The sequence below is a fragment of the Coffea eugenioides genome, chromosome 7, assembly GCF_003713205.1.
Source record: "Coffea eugenioides isolate CCC68of chromosome 7, Ceug_1.0, whole genome shotgun sequence".
Classification (NCBI taxonomy): Eukaryota; Viridiplantae; Streptophyta; class Magnoliopsida; order Gentianales; family Rubiaceae; genus Coffea; species Coffea eugenioides.
The window spans coordinates 17,326,673-17,354,030 of NC_040041.1; the positions used below are offsets into that span (position 1 = coordinate 17,326,673).

Genomic DNA, 27,358 nt, shown 5'->3' on the forward strand with positions numbered 1-27,358 from the left:
CGGAGATCTGCTGTTGGATAGAGGACGTTTCCACCTCATTCACCCTACGCGTCGGGATGTCCTCTCTTGAACCAAACTGCTGTGAGTTCTCAGCCATCCCTTCAATCAACTCCCATGCTCCTCGAGGGGTTTTGTTCACCAACGCCCCTCCACTTGCAGCATCGATTATGCTTCTGTCCCTGAAAAGCAACCCCTCATAGAAATATTGAATGAGCAGTTGCTCACTTATCTGATGCTGAGGGCATTTGGTGCACAGTTTCTTAAATCTCTCCCAGTACTCATAGAGAGACTCGCTTGGGTGTTGTTTGATACCACATATCTCCTTCCTTAGGCTCGCAGCTCGAGACGCAGGAAAGTACTTGTCCAAGAATTTTTTCTTCAGTTGGTCCCACGTGGTGATACTACCAGGCGGTAGGTAGTAGAGCCAGTCTTTTGCGGAGTCCTTCAAAGAGAAGGGGAAGGCCCTCATCTTTATTTGCTCTTCTGTAATTCCCGGAGGCTTCATACTGTTGCAAACGACGTCAAACTCTTGCAAGTGCTTGTAGGGCTCCTCACCTGGTAGACCATGAAAAGATGGCAAGAGATGAATTAGACCAGATTTTAGTTCAAAGGGAGTGTCATCATTTAAATGTGGAAAAGTAATGCACAAGGGCTGCTGATTTAAATCAGGAGCAGCCAACTCCCTTAGTGTTCGTGCATTTGCCATAGTGACTTCCTCTTGGTCTGAATCACTTGAATTGTCACCAGACAAATTTGTCGGCTCAACCTCTGGATCAAGTTCCTGAGGTGCAATATCGTATTGCTCCTCCCTGAGCCGCCTGGTTTCTTTCCTCGTTCTACACGCAGTCTTCTCTACTTCAGGGTCGAAAATTAATTTGCCTGTACGAGAAGAGCGAGGCATAAACTAGAAAAATACCAGAAAAAAAAATGAACTTAAAAAGAAACAAATGATTAACGCCAGTCCTCGGCAACGGCGCCAAAAATTGACAGGAGTCGAGCCTGTGCAATAATAAATACCTACTCGAGAAAAATGAATTTTCTGTGTATAGTAGTGAGTAGGGTCGAATCCACAGGGACTGGGAAAAATTCGATTCTTTTCAAGTTCGGGACACGGGGGATTTTTATCAGAAATAAACTAAAAATAATTAAACAATTTAACTAAAAATAATTAATTAATTAATACAATTATAAATAGCAATTAAATAAATGATAAATAAATTCTAGCCAAGGATACAACTACGCAGACACAGTCCATTCATCCGATCATTGATGCAAAGGTTCACTTAATTTTATTAACAGGTTAGTTATAGTCGCCGATAAACTCTAACGACCAGCTTTTCCTTAATTTATTAATAACCAAGGTACGACCGTTGATTACCCCTAACCAGGAAATACTCCTAGGTACGACCGTAGGAATTAATTTCCTAATTGCATTAAAAACTAGAAAAGCCTAACCCAAATTAATAACACGCTACGAGGGTTATTTAAATCAGATTGCATGTCCCCCTAGTATGTGAAAATACTAGTTGTCACTAATATTAACCAACTAAACAATTACGGATTTAATTGATTAATTTGACAAGAGATTAATAAGTCAAATTGCACATCGGGCCCTTGATATCCAATTAACAAAATAATCCCATGGAAATTAAAATAGAAAACATGCAAATATTAACAAATTAAGGAACACGTAAAATTAATTAGATCTCACAGATATTTGGGACTGCGTCTTCGCGTTGATCCTTGACTAGATGAGAAAATTAGCCACGCCTCATAAGAAAATCTTCACACAATTCAATTGAATTTAAAGACATCATCTTTCTTCGATAATTGAGAGAGTGAATAACAAAGCTCTCGGAAGAGAATAAGAAAATTGCACACTAGAATTCAACAAACCAAAACAACTCCCTATTCTCTCCTCTGGAACATCCCTCGGAGAGAAAACTAAAAACTCCTCTATCCTCCTACGGAGCTTATTTTGAGAGAAAACTCCAAAACTAGTCTAATAGCTTCTCCAGCTATCTTCTCATTCTCCTCTCCACTAGTTTTATAAGAGAACTAGTTACGTAGGAAGCAAATAGAAAAGCTACTTTCATCATCAAAGTCCACCTATGGCTAATGAGTATATCTCCCACAATAAGAACAAACTTTCTACGTGGTCCCCGCTTTGATTTCTTATTGCTAGTGGATTTCATCATATCAATTCAATTCTTTATCAGCAATTCCGTTGGTTTGCACAATTTGGGCTGATGGTGGAAAGCTTTTAGAAGCTTTCACGCGTAGAGAAATCTTCTCAAGAAGGTCCCCTTTTAGCACTTTTCTGCTCCACTTTCTGAAATTATATCCAAATACCAAATATAAATATATATTGACAATTAAAACAATATTTGGCAAGGATAAAGAGGAAAATTAACAATAAAATTACTAACAATTAACACCCTATCACTAGCTGCCTTTGCCTTTGCATTCTATTCCAAAAGCCAGATCTTGCATTCAAATGATTAAAAAGGTGATTGAATAAAAGCATTTTGAGAGACACAAGTTCCATTATAAGTCTCTCGCTTTTCTATTCAGTTCGTTAAACTTTTTCTCAATCTCAATGCTTTGGGATTTCTTATCCATAGTATACTCCCAATTATCTTTGTCGTCGTTGGGTTTCCTGAATGTCATCAAAATGTATCATTTCCTAGGACAATTGTCCTTCAAAAGAAAATTTTACAACTACTGCACTTTGCTTCTCATGTCCCATAGCAAAATGGTAGAAGTGGGAGGTGGGTGGCGGCCAATGGAGTTTGGTGGTAGAGGAAGAAGATAACTCAAAATTATCAAAATACCCTTATTTATTTAGTCTATTGGGAACTAAATCAGTTTTGTGTGGTGGCGACACCGCAGAGGTCCTTAATTGGAACCGCAACATAAGTTTACATAGCAAATTGGCCAGATATAAAAGTTAGAAATCAAATCAGCACTAGTAAAAAAGTATAGGGACAAATTTGGCCATTTCCTCTGCTAAAATAAAGTTAAAGGATTAAATTGGATTAAGTGTAAAAGTTCAGGGACTAGATCGGTGATTTCTCCCGCGAAATGATAAATCCACAAGCTCGTCCATGCCAAATTGCCTCTCTCTCAATCTCACCATAATCATGTCATATTCAGAGCTCTGCGCTTCAATTTCTCTTTCTAAAGCGAAACCCCTTTCTCCATGCCCGCCATTTTCATCGAATTCTTCATCTCCGACTACTTCTGTCTTTCTCCCCTCTCCCTTTTCGTTTCCTCTCCCCACCGCCATCTCCAGCCACCATCACCTCCACCACCTGCCTTTTTGCCGCACCGGCAACCGCCCGAACCTTTTCTGCAGGGACTCACAGGTCTCCGGCCCCAAAGATTTCGACGAGGAGGATGATAAGTTGTCGGATGAGTCTGACGTTGACGACGAGAGCTTCAATGTTGAATCAATGGAACACGAAGCCAAATTCGCTGTTAAAGAATTCTCCCACGCTTTGTCTCGTCAATTGACCATAGGTTTTTTTTTTCTTTGGACTTTTTTTTTTCCTTCATTGTTGGTTTTATTCTTCTTGTTTTTGTTTTTGGTTTGGATGAGAGAAGAGGCGGGAAAAGAAAAAAAATAGTGATGAAGTGCACCAAAATTTGTGTTTAGATTGAAGGATAATGCATTTTCGAAGTTACTAATTTTAGTTTCTAATAAAGCGCAAAAGAAGACAATGAGCTCTGTTTGGGGATTAAATGAGCCTTAATACGACGTGAATGCTGCTGGATAAAAGCCTGCCTTTCTTTTTGGTTTGGAATTCAATATGTTAAATGTAAGAGTAGCATTATGTAATTGACAAATTTCAAGGGATTTACTACATCTTGGATAAAAGGTAAAATTTGTTGTTGTTGTTATTATTATTATTTAGATAATAAAATAAATAAAAATGAAACATCAGTTCTACAGAAAATTGTTTCAAATATTCTGTATCTTACGCAGAGCAAGAAGAGTTGAAATAGAAGTGGGAAATTTTTTATTCTGTTATAGGATTTCGCAGGTTGGTTTTATGGTTTATTTTTAGTTTTTCACACAAAGAGTATAGTTTGTGAATTTTCTATAAATAATTAACTAGCTTTTACTTGATGCAGTTTAAGTCCTTTTATGTGGCAAAGTGGTTAACCAAATGGAAGACCTGATTAGTTTCTGCATTTACTTAGGATTTTCATCTCTTATGTTCTGCTTTCTCATTCTTCACTTAGGATTTTCATCTCTTATATTCTGCTCTCTCATTCCCTCACACCCCCTCTCCCTCCTCGTTTCTTCCCCTTTTCTAATCCCTATTATTGTTTGTTAGCTTTATGTTCATTTAGGCAATATTTTTGGTTTTAATCTAGTTTGAGTTAAATAGATGGTTCAAGTGGTGTTGTTTCCGTTTTGCTTTTCATCTTCCTCTAGTTCTGAATGCCAAAAAAAATTAAAACAAAGCATTGGGTAGGGAAACGTATCTGGTCGGCTCGGGTGAAATCTGTGCTCAATTATTTGCAAAATCTCAACCTTATATTACATGTATTGATTCTTTAGGGCTACTATGGTTCAGTTTAAAGGTTGGATGGAGAAAGTACATGGTTGTTGTCTGCATTTTTTCCTGCTGTTCTGCAGTTGTTTCTTTCAAAAGTAGAGTTTAAAGGATAAATTTTTACTATGGAATAGGGTTGCACTACTGATGGTTCTCTTTGACTCCTTAACTTTGGCTATAGGAAAGTATCCTGACTTTCCACTTCAATGGAAGGGAGACAGTGGATGGAGAAAAGAATACTTCCCTGCTGTTTCTCATTTTCTTATCAGTTTCTCCAAGAACTATATTGGAGAAAACAGTTACTACCTTTTTTTAAGAACGTGTTTCATTGAAGCTGACTAGAGAGCGATAAAATTCAATTTTACCTAATTGTTTCTTGCTCTTTAGGACTGAAATGAGGAAATACGGCTCTGATATAGAAAATAGGACTAGTTACAAACAGAAATGATTCTAAGGTCTTGTTTGATAACCGAATTCAACACTTAAACTTAATGGAATCAGATCTTAACATATTCAGACCATTTGATAACCAAAAATTGAACATTTGAATTAATTAAGTGGCACTAAATTTTCTAGGCAAAACTTTCTCCCAAAATTAAGTGATAAGCTATTTACTTGTCACTTAATGTGATATGCATTGAAATGTATTAGATTTAATACTTAACAATTCAATAACTTAATGGATTCAGACTTCAGATTTCAGACTTCAGTTTTCAAACTTCAGTTTTATCAAATGCACCCTAGGCCGGATTTAACAATTAGTAATGGTTCTGAGACCATGCTGAAGCTAGACACTTTGGAGATGTAATAGATTCAGATTGAATAAAACTTGAAGCCTTCCTGGTTAAAGTTATGTATCTTTTGAAGCCTTGAAGCTGGTCATCTGTAATTTTTCTCATTCATCTAATCACATTGATAGATGCTTTCGCTGAAATCGTCATCCAGGATATACTGATGCTTTACGTCTTTCTTTTGTCTTTGGGGACCTATTTTGGTCTCATTTGTTGACATACCTTTGACTTTGTTTATTTCAGATGATGATCCTGCTGATCAAAAGGAAACTAGCATAAAGAGGAGAAAGCATAAAAGCAGTGCTAAAAATGTTAGTGTTTACCATCTTTATGTGAGGCTAGTATCCATTGTTTATGTTGTTCTTGATGTCTTCTTTAAACCTTTTTCTCAAGTTCTTCCTTTTTTTTAACCCCCCTTTTACTGGGTTGAAGTTTCAGATTGAAAACATGTAAAAGTTTGCACAATATAAGGGAGGTTTCAAGTACTGATTTTTCAAAAAGTAAATCCAAGAGAAAAAATCTAGTTCACCATAATATTCCGTTCAGTAGTTTTCTTGTGGTCAACTGATGGCCCTCAGATCAGGAATTGTCTTTTCTTCTCATAAAATTCTGTTTCAATTTTAGTAGTAGATTGGACTTCTAGTGATTTTGATGGCTTCTAAATCACAGGATTATTGGGAAGAGAATTGCTAATATTTTTTATAAAAAGATAGATTGAGCATATATACTGATTTAGGGTTGCACAAGTTGATTTTGGAACAATTTGATACTTGTATAATTTTGAAGTTGTAGAGAAGCAGTGTTGTTTGGCATGTGTAGCTTACAATATTTTGCAGTCAGTAGTGTAGCTTTATAGGCTGGAAATCTTCTGATCATTTTCTATCAGTGTAAAGAAATCTTAACCCGGATAAAAGAACGAAACATATTAAGGTGAGCAGTGGCATCGTAAATGGATTACTAAAAGTTAAAGTGAATAGATTGTAGCAAAGAAGTTCAGAGAACAGTTGTGTTCTGTCCAATGGACCATTGTGAATTTTTGTCATAGTTTGTCATAGTTTAGTGTCAGTTTATGGTGAAATATTTGAATGCTGAGATTTAGGGATGGGCTGCTGACTCCAATAAATTTGGTGAAGATTATGTTTATTTTTCATCTTTTCCATTACTTGATAGCTGTTACTGACTGAAATTGAACATTGATTGCTTTTCTTTCAATTTTTTGATCTAATTAAACCAATTGCATCTGCAGATCCCTGATCATCTGCTTCCCAGGGTTACGATTGTTGGAAGGCCAAATGTTGGTAAATCAGCTTTGTTTAACCGTCTTGTTGGGGTATACCATCATCCTTGTATCATATTGCTAAGTCTACTGGTTCACTGGAAACAGAATTTAAAGCTGCTATTACTTGACTGTGAATGCTTCGGCATATGGAGTTTGAGCAGTTCTTTCTTCTCATTTTAAAAATTGCTTTGTATGTGGTTAATTAGTATTTTCTTCAGGGAAACAAGGCCATTGTGGTGGATGAACCCGGGGTTACTAGGGATCGTTTGTATGGTAGATCCTTTTGGGGAGATTATGAATTTTTGGTCATAGATACAGGAGGTGTGGTTACCATTTCCAAGTCGCACGATGATGTTATGGAAGAATTGGCTATCTCAACGACCATTGGTATGGAAGGCATACCACTAGCCTCTAGGGAGGCTGCTGTTGCCAGGATGCCATCAATGATTGAGAAACAAGCCACTTTTGCTGTGGAGGAATCATCTGTCATCATATTTCTTGTTGATGGCCAGGTATAGTCCAAAATTCTGGTTTTTATAATTGATATAGTAGGTAATTTGCTTTTCTTCTTTTGTGCTTCTTTCTGTCAGAGAAATTGTATTTATAAATGAAGCGGATTTGAACAACATGCTTGCTGAAACTATTTCTGAATGGTGGTCTGGAGGACAATAGTTGGTTTATATTGTTAAGCAAGCAACCCTTGTTTGTTTGTGGGCAGACAAAGTAATAAACTCTCAACAGGCAGGTCTCACTGCTGCTGATGTTGAAATAGGGGATTGGTTACGAAAGAAGTTCTCGCACAAGCATATTATTCTTGCAGTGAACAAGTGTGAATCTCCAAGAAAAGGTAGCATGCAAGCATCAGAGTTTTGGTCTTTAGGGTGAGTGTCACCTTCCTTGCTTAGAGTTTGCGGAATTGAAGCACATATGCCTAGTTTTACTTTTATGGAGTCAGTTTTATTCTGATTTAATGTGTAGGAAATGGTAAAAAAGGCTAGTTTATTTTCAGTTTTCTCTAAAAGTTTTGTGTGAAGAGTGGCAACATATCTCCCCAAAAATGGAGCCTTTTATCATTGCAACTAAAAATGAATTCAGAGCAAATGCAAGTAACTGTTTCAATTTTCCAGGGGCAAATTTTGACCATCACATAATCCATTTTGCTTTTTGAATGCAACAAGTTCTTAGATGAGTCATATAAACTCCTTTTCTCATTTTTGAACTCCAGTGGTTCTGAAAAAATTGTCTGCTTTATGTCTGCGTACTTGGTATACTTCAGTTCTGAAATATTTTGGCAATTGAAAAAGATTTGAGAAACAAAAGTTATAGTCGTGTAAAGGGCTTTTTCTTCACATTGGATGTCATCATGTCTGTGTTTCAGTTGCTTGATACGAAACAAAAATGCCAATCCATTGATACCATCCCTAACCAATTTGCCTTTGTTAAGTTTTCTACCAGAAGGGATTTAAAAGCCCTCCCTTGGCTGTACGCCCGGTGTCCAAGATCCCACTCTTCCAATTAAAAATTCCTGAGGAGGTGCACTAATGAACCCTTCTGGTCTAGATGTATTCTCACCCTCTAGCCCCTTCTCGTTAGAGTAGGAGAGCATAGAAATAGTGTAGGTGTTTTCTTATTGGTTTCTTTTTTTTTTTTTTGGAGGGGGGGGGGTTGGGGGGAACTAGCCTTGTCATATAGAGTCCAAATTCCTGGATAAGCAAAAGAGTTAGCAAGCTCTGTTATGGTTTTGCTTCTTGATATCTGATGTTTGCACAGAAATCTATATTTGTTATCTGCTATTTCCAGTTCAACGGAGGTTTTTTTTTAACTTTTGTTGCCTTGTATATATCCTTTTTCTGCTACTTCTGTGTTAGCATCTGTTGTTAAGGACTTGAATATGGTGTATGGTTTGATTTATTATTCATTTAATCTGTTTTGCATGGATGATAGCACTGATCTGGTTGATTTACTAGGTTTTCGCCACTTCCTATATCTGCTATATCAGGTACTGGGACTGGAGAACTTCTTGATTTTATTTGCTCAGGATTAGAGAAAATTGAGGTACGCTTTTAGTAGTATCAGAATGTTGTTGCACTGTCTCTTTCATTGGCTAACGTGCTTTGTATTGCATATGATGCCATAATTGTTTTTTTCTCATTATATGTTTGTTTCATTGTTAAGAATCAAATATGTTGCAAATGGTGTGAGTTAATCACATGTTGCACAAATGTTATTTTATTACCTTGAGATGGGCTTAGTTTATCCGTCCTCTTTTTCTTGGAAAGCTTGGTGGCTTTTTTCGTCAGTTGATTTTATAGAGAAAAAATTGGTTACTTTGACTTTGATTCTCATTTTTTTATGGTAAATTATGATATTTTGCAAGTTGATTTGTTTGTGTGGGACTGGTGTAAAATGGATTGAATAATAGATATAAATTGAGTCAAATTATAATGAACAATGAAGAATTTTATCTAGAGAATTTTTTGTTGAAGGTTTTTTTGTTTAGAGCGGACAAAGGACTGCTGTTTTCAGATATTTTCAACTGAAAGCAGTTCTGTGTATTGTTTGGGTGGAAAATATTTTTTTTCTTTAATTGACATGGGAAGTTATCAAGTAAAGCTTTTGAAAAGTAGGGTTCTGTAGTGACAGTTCTGTCATTGCATGGGTTGCTATTTATTGTCTTTGCCAGCTGGACTTCTCGGATTTAAAGACTGAATCTAATTTTAAATAAATGGAAACTGAATAAAAGGGAATCTGGCAATTACGTCTAGGGACTACTAGGAGTCACGGCAAGGAATTGCGCCTTCGTGGTGTTGTGCATAATCTGAAATGTAAATTTTTATTTCTGCTAAAAGTTTTCTTTGACAATAAGTGACATCGCCATTTGTAATGGAGATCGACATTATGGCCACTGGTTGATTTTAGTTCACGAGGAAGAAATCTGCTTAGTGCATCAGCTTGGGTATTTAAACAAATGAGCCTAAATCCTAAGCATTTGACCTGAGTCCTTAGGACATAACAACAAAAAAGAGCTGGAAGTGGATGAGTCATACAAGTAACTCAAAAGCTAGTGTAACTTGAAATAGCTAAAATTGAGCAAGCAGCTTCTTTTGAGCTGGAGTTTGGTAGTGCTTTAGGTGTGAGAATTAAAGAGTTTAGTTTCAGTAAAACTTCAAATAAAGTCTTCAGATTCTGCATCATTCTCCTCTAATTGGAGAAACTTGGCTTCAATTTTTGAAGTGTGGAAGTATAAAATCCAGTGCTCTTTAAATTGAACAAGTAGCTATTTTTGGACTTGAGCTATAGTAGTGCCTTAGATCTGAGAACAATCTAAAGTTCTGTCATGGATGGCTGAACAATGTTTAATATCTTTTTTTCACTAAATATATGAAAAATAATTGGAATAGTTGGTTGATCTTGTGATGTCACTTTACAGGACTATGATGATGTTGAAGGGAAAGAAGATTTCGTTCCTGCCATTGCAATTGTTGGCCGACCAAATGTTGGTAAAAGTAGTATTTTGAATGCCTTAGTCAGAGAGGACAGAACAATTGTTAGCCCAGTAAGTGGAACAACACGTGATGCTATTGATACGGAGTTCACTGGACCTGATGGCCAGGTTTGTCAGCTTGACATATTGCAATGTAGGATTAGCTAAATTGATTTTCAGATGACAAATGTGCTAGTACAAAGCTTAAACAGTATGATGGATACTTGTTTCTTTCAGGGTAGATATTTGAGAGATCTTCTATTCCAAGATAATTTCAGATTTTTTTTTCTCTATACATGCACAAAATAGTCAGTTACATGGATTACGATAGCTTTCCTGTCTGTCTTTTATATGCACTGCTTGCCCCTAATTATTCCTATATTGGTAATGAGTACAAGTTTTGAATCCAAAATAGTTTTCTTTCTATTTCCATCTGTCATTGGATGGAATTGCTTTGATGGCCTATGTTTGCCATCTGGAGCATGTCTGATCCTGCATCAATCATCAATTACATTTAGTAGAAACAGAAAAAGAAAAAGTTGAAATTTGGGAATCTTCTTTCCTCACATTGAGGCAATTATTTATTGTCTTCCTCGTCTTTGTTCATGAAAGCAGAAGTTCTTTTATGAAGAGTGCAAAGAAAAATAAATGCCTTCCTTGCAAGACAAATGCCAAGTTCAATATTTGTCATGGTTTGCTGATGGTTGATAGTTAGCTTGCTTTTCTCTCTGGCATTAGATTTTCAACCACTTTGTGAAATTCAGGCTCTACTTGCTTCAGTGAGCACCATCTCCCTTAGAACTTTTAGTGTTGTTAGTCAACATAATTCAAATTTGTGAAGGAAATTGGTCTTATTTTTTCCCTCAATATTATCTTCAGTACTTTATTTTTGGAGCTTACAGTTGCACTTCAAATTTTCCCAAATGATCTAATTACTTCAAAATTTTGCTGCGTTAGAAGTCCTTGAGAAAGTAGATTATTGTACTGTTCTTTCTTGTGTTTTTCTTGTCAGTGGAGGAGATTTATAGTTTCCCATTTTCTCTAGAAATTTCGGCTGATTGACACGTCTGGTATAAGGAGAAGGGTAGCTGTAGCTTCATCGGGCAGCACCACAGAGGCTTTATCAGTTAATCGAGCATTCCGTGCCATTCGTCGTTCTGATGTTGTGGCTATTGTGATTGAAGCCATGGCATGTATTACGGAACAGGTAGATTACGATACATTTCAGGGATTTTATTGGTTTTGGTGATGGTGCGTTGGTTTGAGAGAGCAGATAGACGCAACTTTGACAATTAGCTTTCCTGTTTCTGCCACTGTTCAAAGCTATTCTGTATTGGAATATTATAATGAGTTGGTTTGAATGCTCTCCTACTGGTCCAATTTTACCATTGTTACTATTAACAGTCTTTTAGGTCAATAGACAAATACTAAAATTACTGACATACGAAGTCACACAATACTTAACTTCTTAGAAAGAAGAGTAACTAATACGTCCGAAGTCCAAAAGATATGCTCAAGTGCACTGTTGTCTTCACCATCAAAAGGTTCAATTCCTAACAAAGGGCCTAAGAATTGATGGCAGGATCCTTTTCTTATCCATTATCCCTTGTTATGAGGGGGTTCCACCAAAAAGCAAAATCAGCAATCTAAGGCAGGAATTAGTCCACTAGGTTCTTATACTAGTTAATTTTTCATTTTGTGTCAGCAGTCACTTTTATTTTCTTATTATGAGAAGAAAGAGAAACGAAGTGATTAGTTGATTGTTATGGTAATGGTGGTCAGTCTTAAAAAAATTATGAAATGTGTCAAGAAGCAACGAATTCATCTTTTTCTCCTGCTTTTCACCATCAAATAGGTGCAACTCTATTAAACAGCACAAGTTACCTAGTTGAACATTCAAAGAAACTTTTCTTTCATTGGGTGATCAGTATAGCACTTTAACACATAAAATAGTTCTTATATTCATCCTAATTTTATGCATTAGTAGGTCACATAATGCCCCTATGGCCACAGACCAATTGTTTCTTTTTGAAGCTCACCTCAGTACTCAGTTTCCCATAAATGGATTAAATGGTCTTGGAGCTTAAACCTTCCAAGTATTGCTGTGTTTTGCTGCTAATTTTGTTTACTGGAATTGATTGAAATTTCGTTGACAATTTGGTTTGTTTACTGGATAGTTTGGAGAGCTCTAAGTTGGAAAATATATGTGACTAAAATTTGAGAATTAGAAGGCTTGCAGAAATTAGGGAAGAAGCAGAAGAGGGAGGAGACAGGAGAGGGGAGAACCTGGGCTTCACACCTAACAGAAAAAGAAAGTCTCCTGAAAACTTTCTTCTGGAGATTCCCATCTTCCTAAAGCTATTACCACAGATATTTATAGAGGAAAGACATCTTAGGAATTTAGCAAATGACAATTACCTAACAATGGTTATCTATTCCGCTTTTTGTCAATTTCTCCAGCATTAAATTCGTTGCTTGTATTTGTTTTTATTTGAATAAATAATGCTGACCTCCCCTCTAGTTTCTACAGAAGACATAAGACAGCCTCTCCAGATTGTGAAATAACAAGGACTTTCCCTGCATATGTTTTGCATCCAACATTATTGATGTAAAATATATTAAGACAAGTTTACCTTCACCATGTTCACATCTTCTTCCCATGTTGCCAGAAACCCAATAAAGAAAAATAGGTGCTGATCGTCAAATTAGATACAATAAATTTTTATTTGTTTTTTCAATTCCATAAAGGTGGCAAATTATGTTATAGTGTCAAAAGAAGAACAAATGCAGTTATACTTCCATCAAATAAGGAAACACCACAGATTTCTCTATTCTATGTGAATAGCACTTCGGAAAAACCCCTGTAGCTGGTTGTAGAACAAGCTGGACAAACTGAAAATAAATGAAAATATCAAAAATTGAAATGTGAGTTATGCTGATTATTGAAGTTTGTATATAGTTCACAACAATAGCTTGACGTTCGAATGTTGCATCAACCTTAAGATTCCTTCAGATTAATTACATCTAAAGCAAATTGAATTGAGATGTTTGAATTTGGTTTTTATTGGGTGGAGTAGTGGCAGACGGTTAGAGTTGAGAATGGGATTGGCATGTGTGTGTTATGGAGGCTGGGGTTGTGCTATTATATCACTTGTCTAAAAATAAAATTTTGCAATAAACATTAAAATTGTAAATTTAAAGGCATTTTTTTTGGAAAATTTTTTGTATATGTGACTACAGTTGTTATATGCCGTTCATTTGTTAACCATATTGGACGTTTTTTATTTATGTGACAAATAAGAGTGGAGGTCCCTGTTATTTTCTCAATCTAGAGGAGAGGCCTCTGCCTTTTCTAAAACAAGAGGGGAGGTTCGTGTAATTTACTGTTTCTATCATTGCGGAGTTGTGTTTTCCTTTCAATGTTCAACATCTTGTTCTCATGGGTGACTGGCTTTTGACTATATAAGCTTAACAGCTTGTTTTGTTAAATTTCAATACGTGAGTATATTGGACTCACTGACTTTGAGATTCATGAACTGTAAAAAACCTTTTTGAAACAGAAAACAGTTTATTGTGTGAATTTTTTAGGATTACAAGATTGCTGAAAGGATAGAGAGAGAAGGGAAGGGTTGCCTGATTGTTGTGAACAAGTGGGACACAATTCCGAACAAAAATCAGCAAACTGCAACTTATTATGAGCAAGATGTAAGAGATAAGCTCCGTCTTCTCAGCTGGGCACCTATCGTGTACTGTACTGCAATAGCTGGGCATAGCGTTGACAAGTATGATCTTGAGCTATCTTGATGAGAGTTTCTTGACTCCTGTATATCTTTGGGAACTTTATGAGCAAGTTTGGATTAAAGTTACAGAATTATCACTTGATAAATAGTTGAAAGCTTGGAACTTGGAAAATACTTGTGCTATTCAATGTTATTAAAATCGGATGTATGTAGATTGGTTTTATAAAGGTAAACTGAATTATCATTATTTTTCACTGGACTCTATGTCTGGTTCTAAACAACTTCATGATTAGCAAATGATTTAACTGGAATCATGACAATCTGCCACATACGAGGACTCTTACAGATCTTGCACCTGTGCTGGTTTGTCATATTTGTCTCTGAATTTTAGAGTATGTCTCTATTGATACGTGTTGAGGTGAATGAGATGAAATCAAAAAAGATTTGGAACCTGAGGTGTATATGAATTTCTTTGCAGACTACAGTTTGTAGAGCATTACAAGATGCGCTTGTTTGTGCTTGCTGAGTACTATAATCTGCTTTTGAATTATTAAAATTGCTCCACAAGCTTCCCGGGCTTGATTGTGGCATTCTGATTTGATATCCTGTTTGAGGGACAAGAGTTTGTTTTGTTCTTCAATTTTGCTTTCTATTGGAGGGTATTTTTAGTGAAGTCAGTTCATTCAACCAATTCGATTGCTCCTTTCTCATCCATCTTGAATATTTCATCTTTCTTTCTTTCCTTTTAACTGCTGAAGAGCTTTTTAGGTAGTTCGATAATAGTAATTAAATGAGATAATCAATAATTTGACTTATTTATTTACTGTTAAAATTTTGTTACATGTAAGGACACAAAAGTGAACCTCTGAAGGGAACTGCACGGAAAAAAGTACTAATCGACTAAACTGTTTTCCATCTTTTTAAAAATTTGATTAGTTTCTGCATCTAAATGGTTGGACTTGTTTCAGAATCATTGATGCTGCTGGTATGGTTGAGAAAGAGCGAAAGAGAAGGTTAACTACAGCAACACTAAATCAATTGGTGCAGGAAGCAGTTGTTTTCAAACCACCTCCAAGGACTAGAGGTGGCAAGAGAGGACGTGTTTATTATTGCACACAGGTACTTGCACCAAAACAGATTTTATAAGTTGGTTTTCTCAAACTGTCATTTCTGAATCTAAATGTGTTAATGTCTAGCTTTGCTAGAAGTTTGAAGTCTCTAAACTCTGAAGTTCATCAGGAATTCCATATGGAAAAAGGGAAAGATTTGGACTTGAGTTATAGAATGTTTGGAATTGCAGTTGAATCATTTTGTATCCTTTGTTTCAGGGGTTTAACTTGGCATAGATAAGGTTTATTTGACACGACAAAGTACATCAGAATGTTTTAAGACAGTAGAATTGCTTAAGTTTTTTATGTAACATGGCTAGAGAAAGACTCTACTGCAAGGGATTCATCATATGATTTGGTATATTTCATTAGCCTTTATTGTGTTGGACGCATTAATGAAGCGGAAAATGCATGTGATTTGTTAAGGCCGCCTAGAAATTCACCAGTAATTTGAAGCAAAACAATTTGACCAATTTTATTTGCATTAACCCAATCTATCAAACTTATGTAGCCATGTTGATCTTATTCACAGGCAGCAGTTAGACCACCTACATTTGTCTTCTTTGTAAATGATGCAAAGCTATTTCCGGAGACATATCGCCGTTACATGGAAAAGCAGCTGAGATCAAGTGCAGGATTTTCAGGCACTCCAGTTCGGCTTTTATGGAGAAGCAGAAGAAAAATGGAAAAAGATGATAGTAAGGATACATATATCTGGTTATTTATTTATTTTTCTGTCTCATGAATTTTCTGTGTCTCATATATAAAATACATACATATATATATATATATATATATATATATATATATATATTTTGCATTTCAAGATACACTTGACAGATTGCTTATTTTGGTTTAACCTGGGAAGGAGGTTGAAAGGAATATTAGATTTCAAGCAAGAATGTCCTATTCTCTTTATGCCTGGGGTGGTCTGGAGGGAAGTGTTTGACATGATATTAAAATGGAAGTATATCTTTTCTTAGCGCATTCCATTAGCTGATTTTTGGCTTGAAGGAAATGGAATGCCCAAAAAATTAACAAATGAATAAAATAAAATAAAATGAGAACGGGGGCTTGGGAACATGTTCTGCACAGGCATGCTGTTTGAAACACCTGTCGTGGTTTGTTTTTATGATTTGCTTCCTGAGGTCACAGATGCCCACCTCTTTGTATTTTGGACTTCAGACAGTTAGCAGACTGAATTGACTAAATTCATTTTTTTTCCAGGGAGGTCTGCTGCAACAAATTTTGCCCAAGAGAATTACATTTCTGTTGATAGAAGGTTGGCTGTAGCTTAGCTGAACTTGCATTAGCTGTAATTTGGAAAGAACAGAATTTTATCTTAGTTTTGACTGGATTCACACTTAGCATAGGAGATCCAGTAAAAAAGAGTCCTACTTTAGAAGTTTCAACACGTAAAAAGAGTCTGTTGTACTGAATTGTGTTGTTTAATTTAGTTGTCACTAGTCTACAATCTTGAACTCTCTGGTGAAGAGATGTAGAGGACCTGATTTTGATTACAAGCTGGACGAGGAGTTGAGGACATTCTGCTATGTGTCGACTTTTGCAGGGATACATGTTCAAATGTATTTATGAAGCCCTACCATGTGAAGATGATTCAAGATCTCTATGTTTTTTTCAGCAAATTATACTATTCTTTTGTTTATTTCTCAAGTGGTTCTCATTTAATTCGGATGGCATATGGGTTTTTCATATAAAATGTAGATTTGTGTCTTGCTTGTTGAATTTGGAATCGATCTAGTTTGATTGGGTTAGGCCTTCAAGCCTGATAAATTTTTTTGGGTGAGAGTCAATTTAGGTAACTTTCAGCTTGCATCATGTAACGGAGTAGAGCAACCTACAATTAAGTAATTGGTTCTGTTCTGATTTATTAGCTCTGCCCATCCATCATCAGTGTTTCGGGGAGCCAATGTTTTTCCATCAAATGGGGAGTCTGGTTGTACTGTGTCCGAGAAAGCTCAACCCGCGAGGCTGGAGGCTTCATCTGGGCTCCGGATATTTATGAGCTTTCTTGCCCTCTATGCTATTATGCAACTAAATGATCATTTGGGAATGTAGTTTTCCCACTAACAAAAGAAAAAGAAAGAACCAAAATTCAGCTTTAACTAACAAATGCATTTGAGTCAGCTATAGCCAATTGAGCTTGAAACTTAAAAGAAGTAAACCTGAAATGTAAGAGAGCAGTAACGGGTCTGAATGTACTTCTACACGAAAGCAAAAGCATCACATTTCAAATAGGTTTATAAGCTCCATCAAATATCAGGGGGAAAAAGAGAGAAAAAAAAATCACCCCTAAAGGCCGAAAGTTGATGTAATGTTGCTAGAGCTGTTAATCGGGCCGAATATTTGGTTGCCGAGCATAACTCGAGCCAAGCTCAAGCTCGCTCAACTAGGTTGACAAGCTTTGAAATATGTTCGGACTCGACTCGCCAAATGGACATGTGGCTCGAGCTCGAGCTCGTGCAAATTAACTCCAATAAAAACTTATAATTTTCAATTTTTATACTTTTGAATTATAAAATGACATATATAACCTTCCTTATCGAGCCTAATCGAGCTACTCGGATAACAAATGAGTAGAGGTTATTCGGCTTGTTAATTAAACGAGCAGAGCTCGAGCTCGACTCGTTTACCACAATTAACGAGCCGAGCTTGAGCCTTATCGAGTCGAGTTCAATCGAGTTTTCGAGCTGCTCGTTTCATTTAACAGCTTTAAATGTAAATGCTGCTGATGTTCTCTCTCTTTTCCGTGGTCTGTATGATTAGGTTGGGGGTCACTTGATTGACAAAATTTTGATTATAGGATGCAAAGTTTGATAATTTGATGAGTTTTAACTATTTTGTGGATTTTTGAGGTATTAATTTCGTAAAGAACTACTCTTTGGAGCTTTATTTTGCTAGGAGTTTGTTGTTAATGATTTCTCCTTTTGGTTGAATGGATAGATTGTAGGGCCATATTCACTGGTTCCATGCAGATTTTGTTAGTCTATGCAATGATCAAAGTGACTTTTGTGTTAGTTGCTTGCTTAACGAGCTTATGACCGGTTGAGCATATACTGTTAACATGACCAAAAGCTGAGGAAGTATGGAAATTTTCACCCATTAGATGAGATGGGATGGCCTTTATGAAAAAAGATGGAATCTGTTGGAATGGTGGGAAGGTGTGATGTGTGCCAGACATAGAAAAGGAGCTGAACATATTGCACTAACAGTGAACATTATGTGGGCAATCTGGAAGGAAAGAAATAGTTGTCAATTCAATAATGACAGAGGACCTTTTATGGTTACTGTTCAGATAGCTTGGAAAGAGAGGGATGAGTTTGACAGATTGGTAATTAAAAAATGAAATTCAAAACACAGATGCAAGGAGAATGGAAGGGAGCAGGCAAGAGGGAGTAAGTGTGGACTGGGATACGGTACTCATTTCTTGCTTGAAATCTAATATTCTTCATTACTCCTTCCTAGGTTAAACCAAAATAAGCAATCTGTCAAATAATCTTGAAATGCACAACAGAAAAACACAGCAGAAAAGGAATCTTGCATAAAATTCATGAGACAGAGAAACAAATAAATAGTTTGACAGATATATATATATATATATATATATATATATATATATATTTATAGACACACACACACTCACCATCATCGTTTTCCATTTTTCTTCTGCTTCTCCGTAAATGCCGAACAGGAGTGCTTGCAAATCCTACACTTGATCTCAGTTGCTTTTCCATGTAACTGTGGTATGCCTCTGGAAATGGCTTTGCATCATTTACAAAGAAGACAGATGTAGGTGTTCTAACTGCTGCCTCTGGGTATAAGATCAACGTACATGGTCACATAAGTTTGATAGATGTGGTGACTGTGAACTAAAATTGGTCAAATTGTGTAGCTCCAAAGTCCTGGCGAACATGTAGGAAGCCTTAACAAATCACATGCATTTTCTGCTTCGTTTATGGGCCCATCACAATAAAGGCTAACGAAATATGACATATGACAAATCCCTTGCAATTCTCTAGCCATGTTTCATAAAAAACTTGAGCAATTCTACTGTCTCAAAACATTTCGATGCACTTTGTCATGTCAAAGAAACCTTATCTATGCCAAACATGGTTCAAAGAATCGGCCGAGACCAAGACGACTCGGCCGAGTCGTTACCGGATCAGGGCTTTTCGGTTCGATACCGAGACGAGATGATTCCGAAATAATGAATCGCCGAAAACTCGGTCGAGACGTCTCCCAAATTGATAGAAATGGCCGAGTCGCCCCGAATCATTCCGAATCAACTTGAATTTTTATTATTTTTGCTAATTTTTTATTATTTTTATTTATCATATATTTTTACAATTATTTAAAATATTAAATATTTCAAAAATTTGCGTCTCATCGAGACCACGACCGATATGCCGACACCAATGTGGAACAATCTGGGCCACGACCACGATTTTGAACCATGATGCCAAGTCAAACCCCTGAAACAAAGCATGCAAAATGATTCAACTGCAATTCCAAACATTCTATAACTGGAATGTCCAAATCTTATCCTTTTTCCGTCCGAAATTCCTGATGAATTTCGGAGTTTAGAGACTTACAATAGCTGCATCAAACTGACTGAATAGTGGCATATGCAAACTTCTAGAAAAGCTAAACATCAACACATTTAGATTGAAAAATGACAGTTTGAGAAAACCAACTTATAAAATCTTTTTCTGGTGCAAGTACCTGTGTGCAATAATAAACACGTCCTCTCTTGCCACCTCTAGTCCTTGGAGGTGGTTTGAAAGCAAGTGCTTCCTGCACACCAGCTGATTTATTGTTGCCGTAGTTAACCTTCTCTTTCGCTCTTTCTCAACCATACAAGCAGCAGCAATGATTCTGGAACAAGTCCAACCATTTAGATGTAGAAATTAATCAAATTTTTAAAAAGATGAAAAACAGTTTAGTCGATTAGTGTATATTTTTCCTTCCCCCGTGCCAACTTTTTTCTATGCAGTTCCCTGCAGCGGTTTGACTTTTGTGTCTTTCCGTGTAACAATTTTAACAGTGAATAAATAAGTCAAAGTATTGCTCATCCCACTTCATTGCATTTAGCGAACTACCTGAAAAGCTCTTCAGCAGTTAAAAAGAAAGAGAGAGAGATGAAATATATCGATGAGAGATGAGCAATTGAATTGGTTGAATTAACTGACTTCACTATAAAATACTCTTCAATAGAGCAAAATTGAAAAACAAAACAAACTCATTGCCCCTCACTTAAACAGGATATCAAATCAGAATGCGCCAATCATGACCGAGAAGCATGTGGAGCAATTTTAATAATTCAAAAGCAGTTTATAGTGCTCAGCAAACACAAACAAATTCACCTTGTAATGCTATACAAACTGTAGTCTGCAAAGAAACCCATATAAACCTCGGGTTCCAAAATTTTTTTTTATAGTTCATTTGATTCGCCTTAACACAAATCAATAGTGACATATTCTAAATTTCTTAGACAAATATAACACACAAGCACCGGTCTAAAATCTGTAAGAGTCCTCTTATGTGGCATCTCATTCAGTACCTCAACACAAATCAATAGTGAAATACTCTAAATTTCGTAGACAAATATGACACGCCGGTGTAAAATCTGTAAGTCCTCTTATGTGGCAGATAGTTATGATTCCAGTTAAATCATTAGCTAAGCATGAAGTTGTTTGGATTTTGATGTCTTCTGTTTGAAAAAAATATTACAGTATTCTTTATTTGGCACTAAATGGATTCCAATTCTTTTTAGTTTGATCGAGTAAATGCAACCATTGATAGCAATTATTTGGATAAAAAAGTGCAAGAAGCTGCTTTCCCATCTAATGCTAATCATCTAGTAAGTGAACTAAAGCATCATACTGGTTTTCTAAAAGCAAAATATCACGACTTGGGTCAAAGGGTTAGTCTAAGCAATTTTTGGACCGAAATCCACTAATCTAAAATGGTTAACCCAAGTTATTTAAACCCAAGCTTATAAGCCATTCCTTTTCTCTTTCCTCTATTCATTTCCAATCCACTTGGCTGTGCTTTGAACTCTGGAGGTGGCCCCCGTATGTGGCACGCAGTTTCTGACACTTCATTACATAGTCAAAACCACAATCCGTTGGCTCTGACACTCCATTATGTAGTCAAAATCACAATCGGTTGGCTCGGACTTCTCGTTGATCCAGACTCACCCTACGCAAAAACCATGTGAGGTTCGCTCTGCATGACACGTAGTACTGGTCCAAAATGGTTATTCCAAGTTACTCAATAGCCAAAGGAGCCAAACTTATAAGCCATTCCTTTCCTCTTTCCACTTCCGATGTGGGATGCCTCACAAAATATTGATTGCTCTTGGATAAATAGCAAAATTGGGATTTAAATTGTTAATCATGATAATTATAAAATGTTGTTGGTTTTAATGATGAAGTACAATGAAGTTGGCAAATATTTGTAGAGCACAATGATGGGGTGATTTTAGGTTTGCAATTGGCTTTATATTTTAGTATTAATTATACCTTTATTGAATGAGTTTTGTTTATGCCAAGAAGAGATTAAAAATATTGGTCAAATATTTGTACTCTAGGTCATTGAATTCATTATGCATTGTTGTGTGAATTGCTCGATATTGTTGATCAAATCCTTTTGTGTGCCACATAAAATATTGTCAATCGCATATGTTATCCAACTTGAGATTGGCTGCTAGGTCTATATTGTTCTTAGGAGATACTATCGTTGTTTCCAAAATGAATGCTATCCTTTCTATTTACAATGAATATTCCTTAAAAAGAAAAAAATCAAAACCATAACATCTGCAAACTTTTGTGCTCTCAATCAATTCAAGATATTCAATTGGCTAATGATATTGCCAGATTACGTATTTATGCGAGACCAATTTTTAGTGAAGAACAATTTTATCCCTCTAGTCAAAGTGATTAATTCAGTTGAAAGAATTTTTGGATCCATACCAAACCTCCCCCATCTAGGTTTCAATCGATTTCAACACACGTGCTTTATCAAAAATCTTATTTTCTCAAATTCGATGTCCTTTCTTTAACTAATCACAAATGCTTCATCAAAGCACTTGGCTTCCAGTTTTCACAAACACTCTCTTATCTCTGATTATCTCTACACTAGGAAATTAACTGCCACCTCCACCATGGCTGCCATTACCATATTCAGTTTGCGACGGAATCTTAAATTAATCTGTTATTGCCTAAGCCATTAAAGTGCTTATCTCTTAGTATAGGCAAAGGGGATGTGCTATTCAAAGTCATTATGAAAAAGAGAGAAAATTTTTTTTCTCAATTCAAAATAGAAAAAAATAGTAAGAAATAGGGAAAAGAATTCACTTATATGTAGAGAAATTTTGTTGGGTTTTATGGATATTTGAATCATTGATAGTTCAAGGGCTCGATTTTCTTCCTTCATTTTTGTTCTTTCCTTTGCCAAACTTCAAAAGAATATGAAGTTTTACAATAGCCAATAAACTTGATAGTTAGTTACATTCAATCTATCCTGAAATTGGGATGGAGCTAGTACTGTAAGTTTGTGAAGAGAGATAGGGTTCAATTAAGATAAAGGAAGAGGCCAGATTGAAGACAAAAATCAATTTTTGAGAGGTTTGAAATTTAAAGAGGCTATTGATATGGGCTCTAGAACAACTTTGCTAAATTGATGACTTTGACTGAAAATGGGCAAAGTTGTCGTTGAGTTAAAAAATTACTCTAGCAGCTAATATTTGGTCTAGCAATATCACTAACCATTCAATTTAGGCTTGGGTTTTGTGCATGTTAAACCAGTTGAAAATGTTAAAGATACAAAAAGAAATAAGTAGTTTTCATATAAAATTTAAGTTTTCAAGCGGTAGAGAAAAGACGATCTTTCTCTCTCTTGGGAGTTGTGCTTTCTTCTTCCTGGGTGTGGGAGTTTATGTTTGAAAGGTCAAACAGTTTCAAAAGTTTTCAAAAGCTCACATTGAATTCCCAAATGCCTTGCTACCAACAAAATCAGATTATGTAGGGACCGACGACAAATCTGCACTTTTTGTCCGAAACCAGAGTATTTACGGCTGACAAATGAAGAGCATACTGGTAACGAAAATAGAGCTCATACCTGCATGGGTGCAACAAAAAACTAGTCTTTCCACTCAACCGTCCCATTAGCTTTGACAGGTAAAGGGTTAACATCTCCCTGCTGAACTTTGTCCGATCGTGTTTTTGTCTTTTATTTCTTCTTCTTTTTTTTTCCTCTGGTGGCGGCAGGTCTTATTTTCTGCTTGTGTAAGTCTTAGGAGTAGTAGTCCTTTTTGGTCAGTAAAGATCAGACTTTTTTCTTGCTTGGCGGGATCAGCTCTTGGTTAGCTTGCTTTCAAAATCAAAAGTTGTGTTTGGTATTTCCTGGGAGGTAAAGCGTCAATGGCAGAGGAACTAGCTTCTATAATGCAAAGGTTCACACTCTCTGAGCAAGAGTTGGGAGGTACAGCTCTTGAACTGGGAGATGCTAACACGGGTATTCAGGAGTGCCAGCTGAGTCTGGTAGGAAGAGTGATAGGGGAGAAGATGATTAACTTTGTGGGGGTGAAAAATTTTGTAAGCCTGGCTTGGGGCTATCCTCGTGGGTTGACTGTTATGGAGTTAGCACCTAACTTGTTTCAGTTTATCATTCTGAGTGCTACTGATAGAGAGAGGATTCTGAATAGAGGACCTTGGATAGTAGATAGCCAAATATTGATCCTCAGAAGGTGGTATAATGGGATAGAGGAGGACAATGGTGCTTTTAAGTTGGCTCCTTTGTGGATACAGGTGTGGAATCTTCCTGTACATTGGATCTCGAAAGAGGTTGGGTGGGAAATTGGATCCATTTTTCCAGAAGTGAAGGAGGTTATAATACCCCAAACGGGAGGAAAGGAAGGGAGGCACTTGAAGATATTGGTGATCGTAGATATTTCCCATCCGCTGGTGAGAGGATCAGCAGTAAAGCTTAGTGGAGTAGGGAAATGGATTAGTTTCAAGTATGAATGGTGCCCGGACTTCTGTTATGGGTGTGGTATAGTTGGACAAAGTGGGAGAAATTGTAAAACTTTTTCTAGCATAGGGAGAGGACTATCAGATAACCAATACGGACCCTGGCTAAGAGGTTATTGGAATAAAGGAATTCCACAGGCTGAATAGACCATAAGTAGAGGAAGACAAGATAAGGTGCTGTGGGGTTTTAAGGATGGGGAACTGGTGCGAAAAGGAGGAAGTGAGGACCCTCAGGGGTTGGAGAATGGCACGAAGGGAGGCTATGAACAAAGGGTTATGAGAAAAGAGGTGCCAACCACAGTGATAGAAGGACAGGAAAGGGAGGCCCAAGTAATTCCAACTATAATGAGCCAGGAGGATAGTTTAGAGGGGACAAGCAGAAATTCGAGAGTTTCAGCACCTGTTGAGGTACAAGACAAGGAGACAAATAGCATTACTGAAGGACAGGATATGAGGTCAGGAGACCAATGTAGCATTGAGAGGGAGAGGAGAAGCGAGGCAACAAATGTTGTTACTGTGGATGAGGGGGATGTAGGGATGGAAGAACTGCTGCAGGTAGAAAATGAGATACAGGAGAGGAAGCAGGTGGCTATCCAGAAGATGAACACTAGGATTAGAAGACAACTTAAGCCTCCGAGCAGGAGGAGGACTCCTTTAGGTGAAACGGATGGACATGTCAGTAACATAGAGACTAGAGGAAAGAGGAAAACGTATCAAGAGGATATTGAAATGGAAGAAGCTGAAGTTGAGTGCTTGAATTTAAAAAGGAATAAGGTGGATCAATCCTTGGAAATACGGTTAGAGATTGCTGAAGGTGGGAGGGGGACCAGCCTTAATGGGTTCCCAAGTGGATAATAAGAGTGCTGGTGTGGAATTGCCAAGGTGCAGGGAGCCCCTTGACAATTCCCTAGCTGAGGGAGGCTTGCAACCTCCTCTCCCCAAGTGTTGTTTTCTTGTGTGAAACTAAGAATAGGGACAAGTATATGGAGGCTGTCAGGAAAAGGGTAAATTTTGATCATAGTGTGATTGTAGAGTCTATGAATAGGTCTGGGGGGATGGCCCTTTTTTAGAAACAGGAAGTGAAAATTACAAAAATACATAAGACAGCGTTCATCATTGAGGCTCATATAGTGGACCACAATCAACATACCGATTGGTGGCTGATTGGTATATATGCAAGTTGTGATACGATAACTAGGAAGAATCAGTGGAAAGTGTTGAATGAAAGGAAAAGACTATGGGGACAAAGATGGATAGTAGCAAGAGATTTTAATGATATAGTGTCCAATGAAGAGAAATGGGGAGGAAGAAGAAGAGAGGAGTGGACCTTTAGAGATTTTAAGCATTTCATTGCTGATAATGAGCTGATCGATGTAGGTTTTGATGGGAATCCTTGGTCTTGGTGTAATAATTGGGAACATGAAGGAGAAATTAAACAAAGGCTGGATAGAATGCTTTGTACTCATACCTGGTTCTAGATTTTTGACAAAACAAGAAGCAAACATGTCGACAATTACAGCTCAGATCATAGTATGATTATGGTTGATATTGAACCTGAAAAGGACAAAAGAAGGAAAAAATTCATTTTTGACAAAAGATGGGTACAACAAGAAGGGATTACACAAGTGATTAAGGAAGCTTGGAAATTAGAAGTGGAAGGATCAAGAATGTACCAAGTCACTAGAAAGATTTCTAATTGTAGAGTGGCTCTTCTGAAGTGGAAAAATAGTTTTCAGCATAACTCTAGGAAAGATATTAACAGAATCAAGGCAGACATGGAGAGGCTTAAAGAGTCAACTGAGTTTCACAGAGGAGCTATGGATGACCTTAAGACTCAACTTAAGAGAGCTTACTCTAATGAGGAAATGTAATGGTCTCAAAAATCTAGAGTTACTTGGTTGAAGAAGGGGGACAAAAATTCACAGTTTTTCCATGCTAGTGTCAAAGGTAGAAGGAAAAGGAATAGGATGGTTAATGTTCAAAGAGATGACGGATCATGGACTTCAAATGAGAAGGAACTAGGAGAGGAAGTGGCTAGCTACTACCAACAACTCTTTGATAGTCAAGGCACTGAAGGCGTTGAGGATATCCTGAGGGGAATACCAAACACAATTTCTGATCAAATGAATACAAATTTGACTAGAACTGTCACTGAGGTTGAGATTAAGTCTGCACTTTTTTCTATGAATCCCAACAAAGCCCCTGGGCCTGATGGGATGACACCTCTATTTTTCCAAAAATTCTGGAGGGTTATCAGGTCTGATGTTGTTCTAGCTATCCAGAGTTTTTTCCACTCAGGTTTCATGCTAAAGTCTCTTAATCACACGGTTGTCTCTTTGATTCCCAAAGTTGAGATGCCAATCAATCTTAAACAGTACAGACCCATAAGTCTTTGCAATGTGTTGTATAAAATCATTTCCAAAGTGCTTGCCAACAGACTGAAACATAATCTGGACTGTTGTATAAGCAAGAACAAGGCAGCTTTTGTTCCAGGGAGACAAATATTAGATAATGTCATTGTGCCCCATGAATATCTCCATTATCTGAAAAACAAAAGACAAGGTTCAGTAGGGTGTATGGCATTAAAACTTGACATGGCAAAAGCCTATGATAGGGTTGAGTGAAAATTCTTAGGTGCAATCATGCAGAAAATGGGATTCTCAGAGAGATGGATAAACTGGATATGGCAATGCTTATCAACTGTCTCATACTCATTCAAGATTAATGGTGATCAGAAAGGCTATGTCACTCCCAAGAGAGGTATAAGACAAGGGGATCCTCTATCCCTCTATTTGTTCTTAATCTGTTATGAGGGTCTATCAAACCTGCTGCGAAGAGCTGAGGCAAGCAAACTAATGTCAGGTATTAGTATCAGTAGAAGAGGCCCATCAGTATCACATTACAAGGACGAAGGAGCAGCTGTTTGGTTTTATCATAAATAATTGCCAACAAAGGATGGCAAGCTGGAAAAACAAAATGCTCAGCAATGCAGGGAAGGAAGTGCTACTCAAAGCCATCACAATGGCCTTGCCTACGTACGCCATGTCCTGTTTCAAACTTCCAGGAAAACTCTGTAAAGATATTAGTGCTATGATGGCAAGGTATTGGTGGGAAGAAGACAAGGGAAAAAAGAAGATGCATTGGTGTTCCTGGTCAAAACTCACGAAGGACAAAGGCAGAGGGGGAATGGGATTCAGGGACCTGCAAAATTTTAATAAAGCTCTCCTTGGCAAGCAACTCTTGAGACTGGTAACATGCCCAAATTTATTGCTAAGTAAAATTATGAAGGCGAAGTACTTTCCAGACAGATCATTATTCCAGTGTAAGGTGAGCCCAA

The 27,358-nt window shown here is 37.0% G+C and overlaps 1 protein-coding gene and 1 non-coding gene across 2 annotated transcripts; both read left to right on the top strand.

Annotated features, from left to right (window-relative positions):
- The first annotated feature begins 227 nt into the window (after positions 1-227).
- LOC113778953 lies at positions 228-334 on the top strand. The gene has a single exon (XR_003469415.1). It is a non-coding gene; the product is annotated as a small nucleolar RNA R71 (small nucleolar RNA).
- A 2,796-nt stretch (positions 335-3,130) lies between these two features.
- Positions 3,131-16,679, top strand: LOC113778856 (GTPase Der). The gene is made up of 12 exons (XM_027324373.1): positions 3,131-3,522; positions 5,600-5,667; positions 6,603-6,686; positions 6,854-7,147; positions 7,377-7,516; positions 8,603-8,690; positions 10,066-10,248; positions 11,165-11,326; positions 13,708-13,901; positions 14,828-14,978; positions 15,501-15,666; positions 16,196-16,679. The coding sequence occupies exons 1-12, from the start codon at positions 3,144-3,146 to the stop codon at positions 16,264-16,266; spliced, it is 1,980 nt and encodes a 659-aa protein (XP_027180174.1). The 5' UTR covers positions 3,131-3,143; the 3' UTR covers positions 16,267-16,679.
- Positions 16,680-27,358: the final 10,679 nt, after the last annotated feature.